General features: G+C 42.5%; 1 protein-coding gene across 3 annotated transcripts; it reads right to left on the bottom strand.

Annotated features, from left to right (window-relative positions):
• Positions 1-733: 733 nt before the first annotated feature.
• LOC133510751 (B-cell lymphoma 6 protein homolog) lies at positions 734-12,680 on the bottom strand. Of its 3 annotated transcripts, none has more exons than XM_061839063.1 (9): positions 12,616-12,680; positions 10,204-10,374; positions 9,908-10,129; positions 7,668-8,447; positions 7,096-7,205; positions 6,873-7,007; positions 5,764-5,894; positions 2,148-2,285; positions 734-1,771 (listed from the first exon to the last, which is right to left on the bottom strand). In XM_061839063.1, exons 2-9 carry the CDS (start codon positions 10,356-10,358, stop codon positions 1,646-1,648), a joined length of 1,797 nt encoding a protein of 598 aa, XP_061695047.1. In that variant the 5' UTR covers positions 10,359-10,374; positions 12,616-12,680; the 3' UTR covers positions 734-1,645. The 3 variants fall into 3 exon arrangements, with proteins under 3 accessions (XP_061695047.1, XP_061695048.1, XP_061695046.1); XM_061839064.1 differs by lacking the exon at positions 12,616-12,680 and adding an exon at positions 10,483-12,496; XM_061839062.1 differs by lacking the exon at positions 12,616-12,680 and having other exon boundaries at positions 10,204-10,471.
• Between the last annotated feature and the right edge of the window lie 217 nt (positions 12,681-12,897).

Below are 12,897 nucleotides of genomic sequence, written 5' to 3'. Positions count from 1 at the left end.
AACCTCTGCGACAAACAGTTTTTTTTTTTTTTTTTTTTTAACACGCATTGTTCTCAAATGAGCCAACTTGGCATTATAAATACTTTTTAGTAATTTGAGATTGAGAAGAATAATTCCTACTTGAAATGAAGCGATCGCTACAGAGGCGTGTGTGTATTTTAGTTGGGCACCATCCATCATGTTTAATTGTCTTTTCAGCTGGTATTCCATAGAATGATCTCTTTGAATATCTGTCTTGTTTGTTGTGACAATCAACAGCACAACGGGTCTCAGGTATTGTAAATATTCTCCTCCGGTTCCGTGTCTCCCACAATGTCGAGCAGCTCCGTTTGACCGGCAATACGGCGCCGTGAAAATGGTGACGTCACGTGCACGAGCTCTATACGGCCACATTTCTTCATCACTTAGAGATACGTTACTAAATAAAAGCAAAGCTTTTATAATCAGTACGCCTCATAAATCATGTTTTCTGTCACTGATTGGTAGTTTTCCCTCAGGTGCAGTGTTTTTTGTGTCTAATATTAGAGGTGTGAATGGGGCCAAAAGCTTTTTTTTTTTTAAATGTAAAATAATGACAGTGGCAACTGCTTATCTTAAATACATTAAAGTTACACAGTAAATTGTGAGATTTAATAAACCTTGGATCAAGAGTAGTTGAATGATTTTGCTATTTTTAAAATGTTTTTATATATGTAAGTATGCTGTGTAATAAAGTAATAGAGACATTGCAGTATGCATGTTTATTTCTATTCCATAAATATAAATATATATTATGTATTCTGCAGTTACAAAGATGTGATTAAATATAGGCAATATTCCTGAGCATGTTTTAGCTTGTCTGCATTTTTAAGAGCGGCATACAGTGAACAACTAACAAAAAGCATTCATGTACAGAGCATTTGCATAAAAAAGTCAATAAAACGTTTGAATATAAGGCACAATAATACAAAGTATGGTCAAAAGTGTACTGTTTGTTCAGAAAACACTTCAGCACCACAATCGGGACCATATGGCAAGGCTGAATATAAATATTTTTTTTTTTTGACTGCATCAAAGACAGGGCACATGCTTTAAAGAACATTTTAACATTAATAAAATTAGGGGGGAAATCATGAAAACATTCTGAATAACAGCAATTATGTGTGCAAAGTACCATTAATGGCTTATGAAAAGATTATACTGTACATACAAAAAAAAAAACTGTACACATAAAAATAAGTACCAGAGGTGACAATAATGAGCATTTTTTTGTCACTGTCCTTCAGTAAAGCTCATAATGGGCAACATGTTCATGCTCTGCCAGCAGATGGCAATCTTATATACAAAATATAAATGATGACGTTGGTGGGCAAACTCGTACCAATACTGGAGCAAAGTGTAACAGTAATTTTGTGTTGAAAAGCATCCTGCCATTCAGCGGTGAAATTGGGCTACCAAGAAAAACCATGTGTTGAAATTCACAGTCCAAAATGTACATTCAGTTGTTTGAGGTGGTCAAATAAAAACGCTGAAATACTTGAAATAGTCAAACGTTGGCAAAATATGGTTCTTTGGATTGCAAAACAAAAAAAAAAAAAAAAAAGTGTTTTTACAATACATTGGCCGACGTAGAGGGTGGGAAGGAGAAACAACGGAGGCTCTGCAGTCAGCAGGGCAGGCTATCGGTTGCGGGGCGGTACTGCGCTTTGGTGTTCGTGATGGCGCCGTGCTTCTGTCGGAGATGAAGCCTCAGCTGACTCTTGTGTCTGAAGTGGAGGTCACACTTCTCGCACTGAGGAACAAAAGGCACAACTTAGACTGGCGTCGTGGCAGAGGGTTGTGAAATTCCAGAACTTTTCAAAGTCAGAAAACCTTCCCTCGGGAGCTTATAAAATTCAACGGTGGCTAAATCTCTGCTACATGGACGCGACGTTTATTTTATTTTGTGGGAAGCGCTTACAGCAGAATATCTGTTAACTGAGCAATTTCCGCCTCAACTAAAATGCTCACATACTGCTGACCTTTTCAAACGCAGTTCAACTAGCATTAGCATTAGCATTTGTGGTAGCCACAGTTTTGCCCACTCCAGTCGGCACAAGAAAAGTGCTCGTATCACATGCAGCGGGACACAGCGGAGAAGTAAAAGCGACTTGACAAGGCACACTTACATGATAAGGCTTCTCTCCGGTATGAATGCGCATGTGACTCTTCAGGGTCTGGAGGTGGCGAAAGTGAGTCCCACAGATTTCACAAGGGTATGGCTTTTCTCCTGTGTGAATTAACACGTGGGCGCGAAGGTGGGCCACCTGCCAGAACAAAACAAATCAGAATTGAAATAAAGTAGTAGTGTCAAACAGTAATTCCCAACCACTTCATGTGGTAATTCTCCAATTTCACTTAATTCAAACCGTTAAAGAGCTCACATGTGTCTTTGTTCAATACCTGGACCCAGACCCAGATTTTATCCTGAGTAAGTTCATTTATTAATAACAGTCTGTTTGAAAGGTTTGTATGAACCACAACTTCTTCTTTTCCTTTCGGCTTGTCCCGTTAGGGGTCGCCACAGCGTGTCATCTTAGCCTATCTCCTGCATCTTCCTCTCTAACCCCAACTGCCCTCATGTCTTCCCTCACCACATCCATAAACCTTCTCTTTGGTCTTCCTCTCGCTCTTTTGCCTGGGAGCTCCATCCTCAGCATCCTTCTACCAATATACTCACTCTCTCGCCTCTGAACATGTCCAAACCATCGAAGTCTGCTCTCTCGAATCTTGTCTCCAAGACATCCAGCTTTGGCTGTCCCTCTAATGAGCTCATTTCTAATCCTATCCAACCTGGTCACTCCGAGCGAGAACCTCAACATCTTCATTTCTGCCACCTTTCGCCAGCTGTTCCAACCTGCTTGGACCCGTTTCTTCACTTCCTTACCACACTCACCATTGCTCTGGATTGTTGACCCCAAGTATTTGAAGTCGTCCACCCTCGCTATCTCTTCTCCCTGTAGCCTCACTCTTCCCCCTCCACCTTTCTCATTCACACACATGCATTCTGTTTTACTTCGGCTAATCTCCATTCCTCTAACTTTCCAGTGCGTGCCACCATCTTTCTAATTGTTGCTCCACCTGCTCCCTGCAGATCACAATATCATCTGCGAACATCATGGTCCAAGGGGATTCCAGTCTAACCTCATCTGTCAGCCTATCCATTACCACTGCAAACAGGAAGGGGCTCAGAGCTGATCCCTGATGCAGTCCCACCTCCACCTTAAATTCCTCTGTCACACCTAAGGCACACCTCACCATTGTTCTGCTGCCATCATACATGTCCTGTACTATTTTAACATACTTCTCTGCCACACCAGACTTACGCATGCAGTACCACAGTTCCTCTCTTGGTACTCTGTCATAGGCTTTCTCTAGATCCACAAAGACACAATGTAGCTCCTTCTGACCTTCTCTGTACTTTTCCACTAGCATCCTCAAGGCAAATAATGCATCTGTGGTACTCTTTCTAGGCATGAAACCATACTGTTGCTCGCAGATACTTACTTCTGTCCTGAGTCTAGCCTCCACTACTCTTTCCCATAACTTCATTGTGTGACTCATCAACTTTATTCCTCTATAGTTCCCACAGCTCTGAACATCCCCTTTGTTCTTAAAAATGGGAACTAGAACACTTTTCCTCCATTCTTCAGGCATCGTTTCGCCCGCTAGTATTCTGTTGAATAAGTTGGTCAAAAACTCCACAGCCATCTCTCCAAATTGCTTCCATACCTCTACCGGTATGTCATCAGGACCAACTGCCTTCCCATTTTTCACCTTTGTAGTGCCTTTCTGACTTCCCCCTTAGTAATCATTTCCACTTCCTGGTCCTTCACTCTTGCCTCTTCAACTCTTCCTTCTCTCTCATTTTCTTCATTCATCAACTTCTCAAGTATTCTTTCTATCTATTTAGCACACTATGGCACCAGTCAACACATTTCCATCTCTATCCTTAATCACCCTTACCTGCTGCACATCCTTCCCATCTCTATCCCTCTGTCTGGCCAACCTGTAGAGATCCTTTTCTCCTTCTTTCGTGTCCAACCTGGTGTACATGTCTTCATATGCCTCTTGTTTAGCCTTTGCCACCTCTACCTTTGCCCTACGTCGCCATCACAATGTATTCTTCCTTTCGCCTCTGTTCTCAGTCCTCTCATGTCCCAGTTCTTCTTCGCTAATCTCTTTCCTTGGATGACTCCCTGTATTATGGGGTTCCACCACCAAGTCTCCTTCTCCCCTTTCCTACCAGATGACACACCAATTACTCTCCTGCCTGTCTCTCTGATCACCTTGGCTGTCGTCGTCCAGTCTTCGGGAGCTTCGGGTCAGCCTGTCTCACCTCTTTCCGGAAGGCCGCACAACATTCTTCCTTTCTCAGCTTCCACCACATGGTTCTCTGCTCTACCTTTGTCTTCTTAATCTTCCTACCCACCACCAGAATCATCCTACATACTACCATCCTATGCTGTCGAGCTACACTCTCCCCTACCACTACTTTACAGTCAGTTACCTCCTTCAGATTACATCGTCTGCACAAAATATAATCTACCTGCGTGGTTCTACCTCCGCTCTTGTAGGTCACTATATGTTCCTCTCTCTTTTGGAAATAAGTGTTCACTACAGCCATCTCCATCCTTTTTGCAAAGTCCACCACCATCTGCCCTCAAAGTTCCTTTCCTGGATGCTGTACTTACCCAACACTTCTTCATTGCCCCCTGTTTCCTTTACCAATATGTCCATTACAATCTGCACCAATCACAACTCTCTCGCTGTCTGGGATGCTCAGAACTACTTCATCTAGTTCCTTCCAGAATTTCTCTTTCAACTCTAGGTCACATCCTACCTGTGGGGCATAGCCGCTAACCACATTATACATAACACCCTCAATTTCAAATTTTAGTCTCATCACTCGATCTGATACTCTTTTCACCTCCAAGACATTCTTAGCCAGCTCTTCCTTTAAAATAACCCCTACTCCATTTCTCTTCCCATCTACTTCCGTGGTAGAATAATTTAAACCCTGCTCCCAAACTTCTAGCCTTACTACCTTTCTACCTGCTCTCTTGATGCACAGAATATCAACCTTCTCCTAATCATCATGTCAACCAACTCCTGAGCTTTTCCTGTCATAGTCCCAACATTCAAAGTCCCTACACTCAGTTGTAGGCTCTGTGCATTCCTCTTTTTCTTCTGACGCTGGATCCGGTTTCCTCCTCCTCTTCTTTGTCTTCGACCCACAGTAGCTGAATTTCCACCGACGCCCTGCAGGTTAGCAGTGCCGGGGGCGGGCGTTGTTAACCCGGGCCACGACCGATCCAGTATGGGATTCTTTAGATGAACGCTCATATTTGTTTGGCACAGTTTGTACGCCGGATGCCCTTCCTGACGCAACCCTCTGCATTTATCCGGGCTTGGGACCGGCCTACAGATTGGACTGGTTTGTGCCCCCATAGGGCTGCATTTTTGTATTAACCACAACAACTATGCTAATTTCTGTTTGCCAGTCTATGGCACTTCACATATTACAGTATGGTAGCATTAAGATTGGGGACTTTTGTTTGAAATTAATATGGTTACGATTGAACATTTTGTTGTAATTCCAAATCATTATTAATGACTTTGACAGTACTATAATAAAGTATGGCAGTCTAGTAGGATTAAGATAAACACCCACTGTTAATTAGTCGTCAGAGAATTGTTATTTCTGTGGAAAATAAGAATAAATAAAAACATGTATTTTCTTACCTGGACAAATCTGGAACCACACGTGTCACACTTGTATGGCTTCTCCCCAGAGTGGATGCGAGTGTGCGTCTTCAGATTAGCCGGCCGGTTAAATTGAGCACCGCAGATGTTGCAACAGTATGGCTTTGCACCTACAATAATAATAATAATAATAATACTAATAATAAACCAGCAGGTTAAGCGATGAATTGTATACAATAGAAAAAAAAGCCTTCCCACCCCTGTTAAAATGACCAGGTTTTTGTATTTAATAGTATTAATAAAATTAAAAAAAAGATTTTTTTTTTATCTTTTTGAGAAGTAAAAATTAATTATTAAAATAATCTGGATGTCCACACTAACTAGGAAGGATCTGCATTCAGAATATACCAATTCCATTCAAACTCATGTTCAATGCCGGTTAGAACATTTGCCACCACGTGCCTCTAAATAACATCCTACTTGATGCTTCAAAAGGTCCAGCAGGCTTTTCCTGCCAATTTTTGGCAGAAGGTTTTGCGCCAAAACTACTACTTTCCTTGCACCTACAGTACGTGTAAGGAACCAGTTCCAGCTGAAGAAAAACAACCCCTACAAGCATGATGCTGCCACCAGCATGCGTCACTGTAGACAGACGTGGCGTCCTTTTGGTGACGAACCGTGTTGTTTGCGCCACACAAATCTTTTGGATTTAGGGCCAAAAAGTTCACCATGGTGTCATCGGAGTGTTACAAAATCTCCCCGTAGAAGGAATTATCAACGGTTAGCAACAGGAGTCGGTGTTGGCAAATGTCAGGCAAGGCCTACACCTTTAAGTTTATTTAGGGTTATTTTATTTATTTTGCCTGTGTGGATGTTGCAAGCTCTCCCCCTGCCTGTGGGGGTTTTCTCCTGGCACTCCGGTTCCATCCCCCATTACAAAAACACGCATCAATTGGATGACTCTAAATTGCCCGTAGGTATAATAGTGAGTGCGACTGGTTGTTTGTCTCGATGTGCCCTGCGATTGGCTGGGAACCAGTTCAGGTACCCCGCCTCCTGCCCAACGATAGCAGAGATAGGCTCCAGCACTACTGCGACCCTTGTGAGGATAAGCGGCTAAGAAAACAGACAGATGGGTAACTATTTACCTGTGTGAACAGTCTTGTGGCTGGCCAGGTTGCCCTTGTACCGGAAGGCAGCCTGGCAACAGTCGCACTTGTATGGCTTCTTTCTGTGGACCTGGCCCGTGTGGTCTTTGGGCGAATCTTCATCCGGGAAGCCCTCTGTAAGCAAAAGATGCATCGTCATTCGGCCTCGTTTCAGACGGTGTGTAAAAAAATTAGAATATGGATCGGGCCAGGTTGCACTTACCACTGCTTGACGGAAAGAACTTGGACTCTCTGCAGTAAGAGTTGGGAAAGAGATGAGTGGTGTCCACTTGTTGAGGGCTATCGCAGCCACAGGAGGAACATTTGCGGTGGCTGGAAGAGGAGAAGGAAGGACATTCATGATTTGGTGGCAATCATTCACTCCTTCCCTGCTCCTCATTTGTATTCCTTGGCATTCAACGCAGCAAGACTGGAGCCCTTATTTTAGTGTCTTGGCTTACCGGAGCAATGCCTTACTATTTGAATTATGCTATGCTTAATTCTCTTTATGTTCCATTTTTATTTACATTTACACGGAAGTACTGTAGATGTAGTTAATATTTAACATTTATTTCATTGCGCTTTTATTCAACCTTTCAGAACTGTTTGTTTTAGATATTTTATTTTTTAAATGTAACTTATGAGTTATTTAAGTTATCCATCTACTTTCCTGTTAATTGCGATGTAATAATACAGTTGTCTTTTGCAATTAAACTCAATTGATAAAACTGAGCATTTTTGATCTCTTCAGCAAAAGCAAACTCTGAGATTGAAGATGCAGTTATGTCATCTTACCTGTCAAGAGTCAGAGGATTTTCTTCTCTCTGTTCACTGGCAGCTTCTTCCATTTGGGGTTCTCTCTGTTCGCCGCCGCTCCTGCAGGGACTAAGCGAAGGGGATTCGCTCTCGGAATTGCCTCTGGGAGCATCAGTTTCCTCGTTCAGAGGGGTTTGGTTCATCACAATGAATTTGTACTTCTTCCAGTTTCGGACCTTGGCTTCTTTGGGGCAGTCAGCGGGCTGTTTGAGACTGAGGGTCGCATTTCTACTGCTGCTCGACTCGGTGGGCGAGTTGGGCTGGCAGTCAGATCTGAGGGGACTCTGAGGGCTGCAAATCACGCCTTTCCCAAAACTTTGAGATGATCCTCGGCAGTTGGTAAGAGGGTGCTGGATGCTGTCTTCCTCCATATGGGTGGCGGGTGCCGGTCGAATAAAGTTGGGGTGGAAACCCGGGTGGCTGATTACGGGCGAGGACTCCTTGAGAGGCACGCTGGTGCTGGGGACTTGTATAAAGGGGTTCTGCGACAGCGAAGAAGCTCTGGGAGGCATCCCGATCCGTTGGGAACCTTGTGGCTTGCCAGCAGGGATGTGGTGATCGCCATACACGTGATATGAGCCGGAGGTGTTGATACCCCGGAAAACACTGTAACCCCTGCACTCCTGAACAGGGGGCGAAGTGGCTGTGTATCGGTTTGTGACATCCAACTCTGTTCCATGAATGGGCCTCAATGTGGGGAGTTGGTCAGCCAGCGGTAACATGCCCGCCTGGACTTCTTCGTGCACATTCAAAGATGGCCTAAGGAAACACAATCCAGCACACGTTATCATTCCACCTTGGAACCTTTTATGTTTCCATGATTGCATGAATTTCCCCCATTGCGTTTGTAATTATCTACTGTATAGATGATACGACCCATTATTTGGATGGGTTTTGCTTTGACTTAAGAGCAAAAACTCGAGATATGAGCGCCGTGTGGTTGCAGTGAACTCAAATCACTTCACAAGTGCAACTTCAAGCTGATTTTTGGGACTTCCACTTGAAGAGAATTCCACGTGGTGTATTTAAAACAGCCACATGGCTTTAATTCAGCTTATCTTAATGCTAACAAACATTGCAGAATATCATAGATGGGCTAAAGAATGGCATCAGCGCTGCGACATTATATATATATATATATATATATATATATATATATATATATATACACACACACACACACACACACACACACACACACATATATATAATAGTGGAGCAACAGATGTATACAAAGTATAACAATGCTCACAAGCATGTATTCTTAATCCTCTGTGAAGAATGAATAACATTACTGGAAGTTACTCATCAAATGTGAACATTTTCTGTCAGTACATCTGTTTGTCTATATTATACTGCCCCCTAGTAGCCAGGTTTCACGCACCATTAGGTAGGAGTGCTTTGGGTAAAGTGTCATTGAACAAATTAAACGTTTATCTCAATGCACTTCCATGACACCAATATTTTGTTTTTCAGCAGGGATACAACACACACACACACAAAAATGCCAGTAGGTGATTTTGTGACTAGTGAAGTGCGACTCTGCAAGGGATTACTGTATGGCACGTGGATCAAATTTAAGGGCCCAGGGAGCATATCCCATTTCACATCATTTTATGTGGCCGATGAAAGCAAATCATGTGTGTCCACGATTGATTTGGGGCTATCCAAGGCCGGATTTTAACCCAGGTCCTCAGAACTGCAGCAGACCACCTCTTCTGTACCAAAATGTCCAATTTCCATATGTAATAAACAAATGTAGACATTACAAGCAATTTTTTGGGGGGGACCAAAACCCTTTTAACAGTAACTTGAACAAAAGCCGAACACATAATTATCGCTGTGTTTGGATTTAAAACCGAGGAGTAAATTTCCTTTTTTTGATCAATTAATTTTACTGTTATTAATATTTAAATTATTGGCAGTTGTAATCCATTGCAAAGGTCATTCTTTACATTATTTAAACAATATATTTTAAATAGTTAGAAGCTTGGCTGTTTCAATATGGAGACATTTACCCATACAAAACCAAGGCACCATGACAAATGTCTTGTACTGTGAATAATCAAATTATCTGAAAATGATTCATAATACGACGAGGCAATTTAAACATTGACGTGGTTTCTCAGTCATAACGTCCGCCTGAGGGGAAACCGCCCCACGGCAAAACTGGGTTTGACATCCGTGCGTGTACACAGCATGTGTGCTGCTATGGTTACCTGGACTTGATGAACCTGTGGCAGGTGTCGGCTACGTGCTCCATCTGGAGGTACAGGGCAGCGTTCATGGTGCCCGCCAGCATGCTGTCCGTCAGGTTCAGACAGGACGTGTACATGAAGTCCAGGAGGTTTGAAAAACTCTTGGGATCGATTTTGGGGTCTAAGCTGATGACACTCAGGTTTGTGTTCTCAGGGTTCATGAAGACCGAATAAAAGAAACCGCTGGAAAGGAAGAGTCGGGGCGGTTAACATTTAGTCACATTGCTCTCTGCGACCCGGTTGCAGTCCAGCATTACCTGCAGGCCACCAAAATGGCCTTGTGAGCGTAAAAATGCTGTCCGTCCACTTGAATGGTGACGTCGGTCAGGATATTCCTGCTACGGAGACGGTTGAAGTTGAGCAGGACGTCACCTGCATGGCGTGTAAATTGAACACACCCATTTGCAGTCATGGCCGTGCTGTGAAAACTGCGCAAAGGGAACAAAGGGCTCAGCACGAGTTTTCTCCTTGTTCTGTTAAGTATGACAATTTTTACGTTTTCCATGAATCACACTCGACAATTAAACCGAGTTCACCTGAATATTTTGACACACGAACCGGTAAACGGTTGGCCAGGTAACAGCCAGCCCTCAACCAGAGATCACTCCAGCCGACTGCACACTCTTTCTTTTCTTTTTTAAAGCCATACACACTCAAAGTCACAGATAATAGAATGTTAAATTGTTGACCCCCGGTGGACAATAATAATATCTGCATCTTTTTTTATTTTTCCACTTGTTGATGGGCTAATTGGTACCATAATCGATTCCAAAAAATATTTCATAGCTGCAGCACTAATACATATGCTATTGTTCAAAACTTTGGGGGCCTTTTCTTCTTCTATCTTCTTTTTTAAAAAAAAATAGGTTGTATTTTATTGATTCCTTTTACACACTGCTTATCCTTAGTAGGGTCGTGGGGTTTCTGGAGCCTATCCCAGCTGTCTTTTGGGCATGAGGCTGGGTGCACCCTCAGCTGGTCACCAGACAAAGGGCACATATAAATGAAAAACCACTCGCACTCACATTCACACCTATGAGCAATTTACTCTTCAATTAACCTGCCATGGATGTTTTTCAGATGTGGGAGGCACATTATAGACTTATTATATCATTATAGACCAGTGATTTCCAACGTTTATAGAGCCAAGGCACATATTTTACAATTGAAAAATCCCACGGCACACCAACAAAAGTAAATGTCAACAAAAACGGATCGAATAATTACTGTATGTACTTCCTGCCATCTAATAGAAGAGCATTTTTTTGTTCTGTCTGTCATTTTGCCTCACTGGCATAAATAGATGAATAAAGAGACATTATTTCTTTGAAATGTTTTTTTTTAGCAATTACATAAAATTGGATAACTTCCCACAGCACACCTGAAGAGCGCTCACGGCACACTAATGTACCCCCGCACACGGGTTTGGGAATCACTGTTATAGACTGTCTTGTGTGTTTTGAAGCAGGTTTTTTTCCATCTAAGATTTGAACCCAATCGAATATTGAACTTTTCTCGTTTTTGTTAGAGACAAAAAGAGAAAGATGCCAAAGCAAAGCTAATAAAATCACAGCACGTTGATTACGACAGCGATGAGGAGGCATATTTCCACGGCAACTGCCGATTGCTATGATTGGCTGCGATGAATTTCCTTCTCCGTGTGCATGTTGTGGTCATAAAGAAGCTATCGAGTTGACACATGGCACTCTCACCAGAAGGCGGCGCAAATGTAGATAGAAAAAAAGTACTGTCAACCTCTTTGCCTTGATCTTTTTAAAATTAATTACATTAATTAATTACATGGTTATTACTCTACTCATAAAGGATATTGCATACACTCAATGAGTCCGCTGCTGAAATATTTTAACATAAACTACAAGGTTGAAAAAATAAAGAAAAAAATAGAACAATATATGGAATAGGTGTAAAAAAATTACCCCCATTTCTAATTTTCTAAGGATCTATTTTACATTTTTTCAACCATACCACAATATGAGAATAAATCAACCAAATTCCAAGTTTTTAAGAGGAAAAAAATAATACTCATGTTGATATTCTACATCGATGCTGCGTTCAAGGACGCTTGCTTTCGCTGCGTAGTAACTTGGGGGGCCCCACAGCAAGCGACTCAGGGCCTGAACTAAACACAACAGCCCTGCGTTCAAGTTCAGCCTCCGCCATTAGTACTGTAGTTTGTCTTGGATTTCTGTTTGGAGCACGAAAACAAGTCTCCTCGCTTGTGTTACGTTCACGCGACAATGTACAGACTGTAAAAAAAGACGCTCGAACCAGACAGACCGGTCCGATTGCGCCACGTTTAGTGACAGCAGGATAGTAAAAAAAAAAAAAGTTTGCATGCATTAAGTGCGTCCATCAAAGGAATGTGGCAACGATTCAAAGTTAGACGCCCAACTTTTTCAACCGCGCAAAAGCCCCCCCGAACAATATCCGCATTATATCACGAAAACAAACTCACAAACTATCATTAAACTGGTTGGAAAAACACACACACACACAAAACGAACTCTCTCGTTATTATTTTACATGGAAAATGTAAAAATGGTAAGGCGGGCGAAAACGACAACGCGAAAGTTGTTCTTCCATGCGGGGAAAAGGGAAGGCGAGCAAGGGTGCTGAGAGGGGGGGGGGAGGAGGAAAAAAAAACTAACCTTGTAAAAAGTTTCCTCGAAAATCCGAGCCACTCCACTTCTGTGAATCCAGTTCTAAGAAACTGAGCTGCTCAATTCTCGGAATTTCAACATGAGACTGTACCATTTTATAGACGGCGGGGTGGTCGCGAAAAAAACCCCACGTCGGTCTCATTCCAACACCCTGCTCATAAAATTACGCACCCTAACACGAACGTCGTATTTAATCACTCCATTGACTTAGTTTTCTCATTTGTGCCGCATTGGTCGTAGTTAACGTCGTTTTTTGGTGCGCTTCGTCGA

The sequence above is a fragment of the Syngnathoides biaculeatus genome, chromosome 13 (assembly GCF_019802595.1).
Source record: "Syngnathoides biaculeatus isolate LvHL_M chromosome 13, ASM1980259v1, whole genome shotgun sequence".
NCBI classification, from domain to species: domain Eukaryota; kingdom Metazoa; phylum Chordata; class Actinopteri; order Syngnathiformes; family Syngnathidae; genus Syngnathoides; species Syngnathoides biaculeatus.
This window is presented reverse-complemented; position numbering and strand designations above follow the sequence as displayed.

What these genes read in the sequence shown, in the direction of transcription:
- LOC133510751 (XM_061839062.1), bottom strand. Translation starts at nt 10,451, where the DNA reads ATGGAAAACGTAAAAATTGTCATACTTAACAGAACAAGGAGAAAACTC. An exon ending in CACAGGTTCATCAAGTCCAG is followed by an intron (nt 8,448 to 9,907) that starts GTAACCATAGCA and finishes GTGTTTCCTTAG; the next exon opens with GCCATCTTTGAATGTGCACG. An exon ending in CCGGAGAGAAGCCTTATCAT is followed by an intron (nt 1,772 to 2,147) that starts GTAAGTGTGCCT and finishes TTTGTTCCTCAG; the next exon opens with TGCGAGAAGTGTGACCTCCA.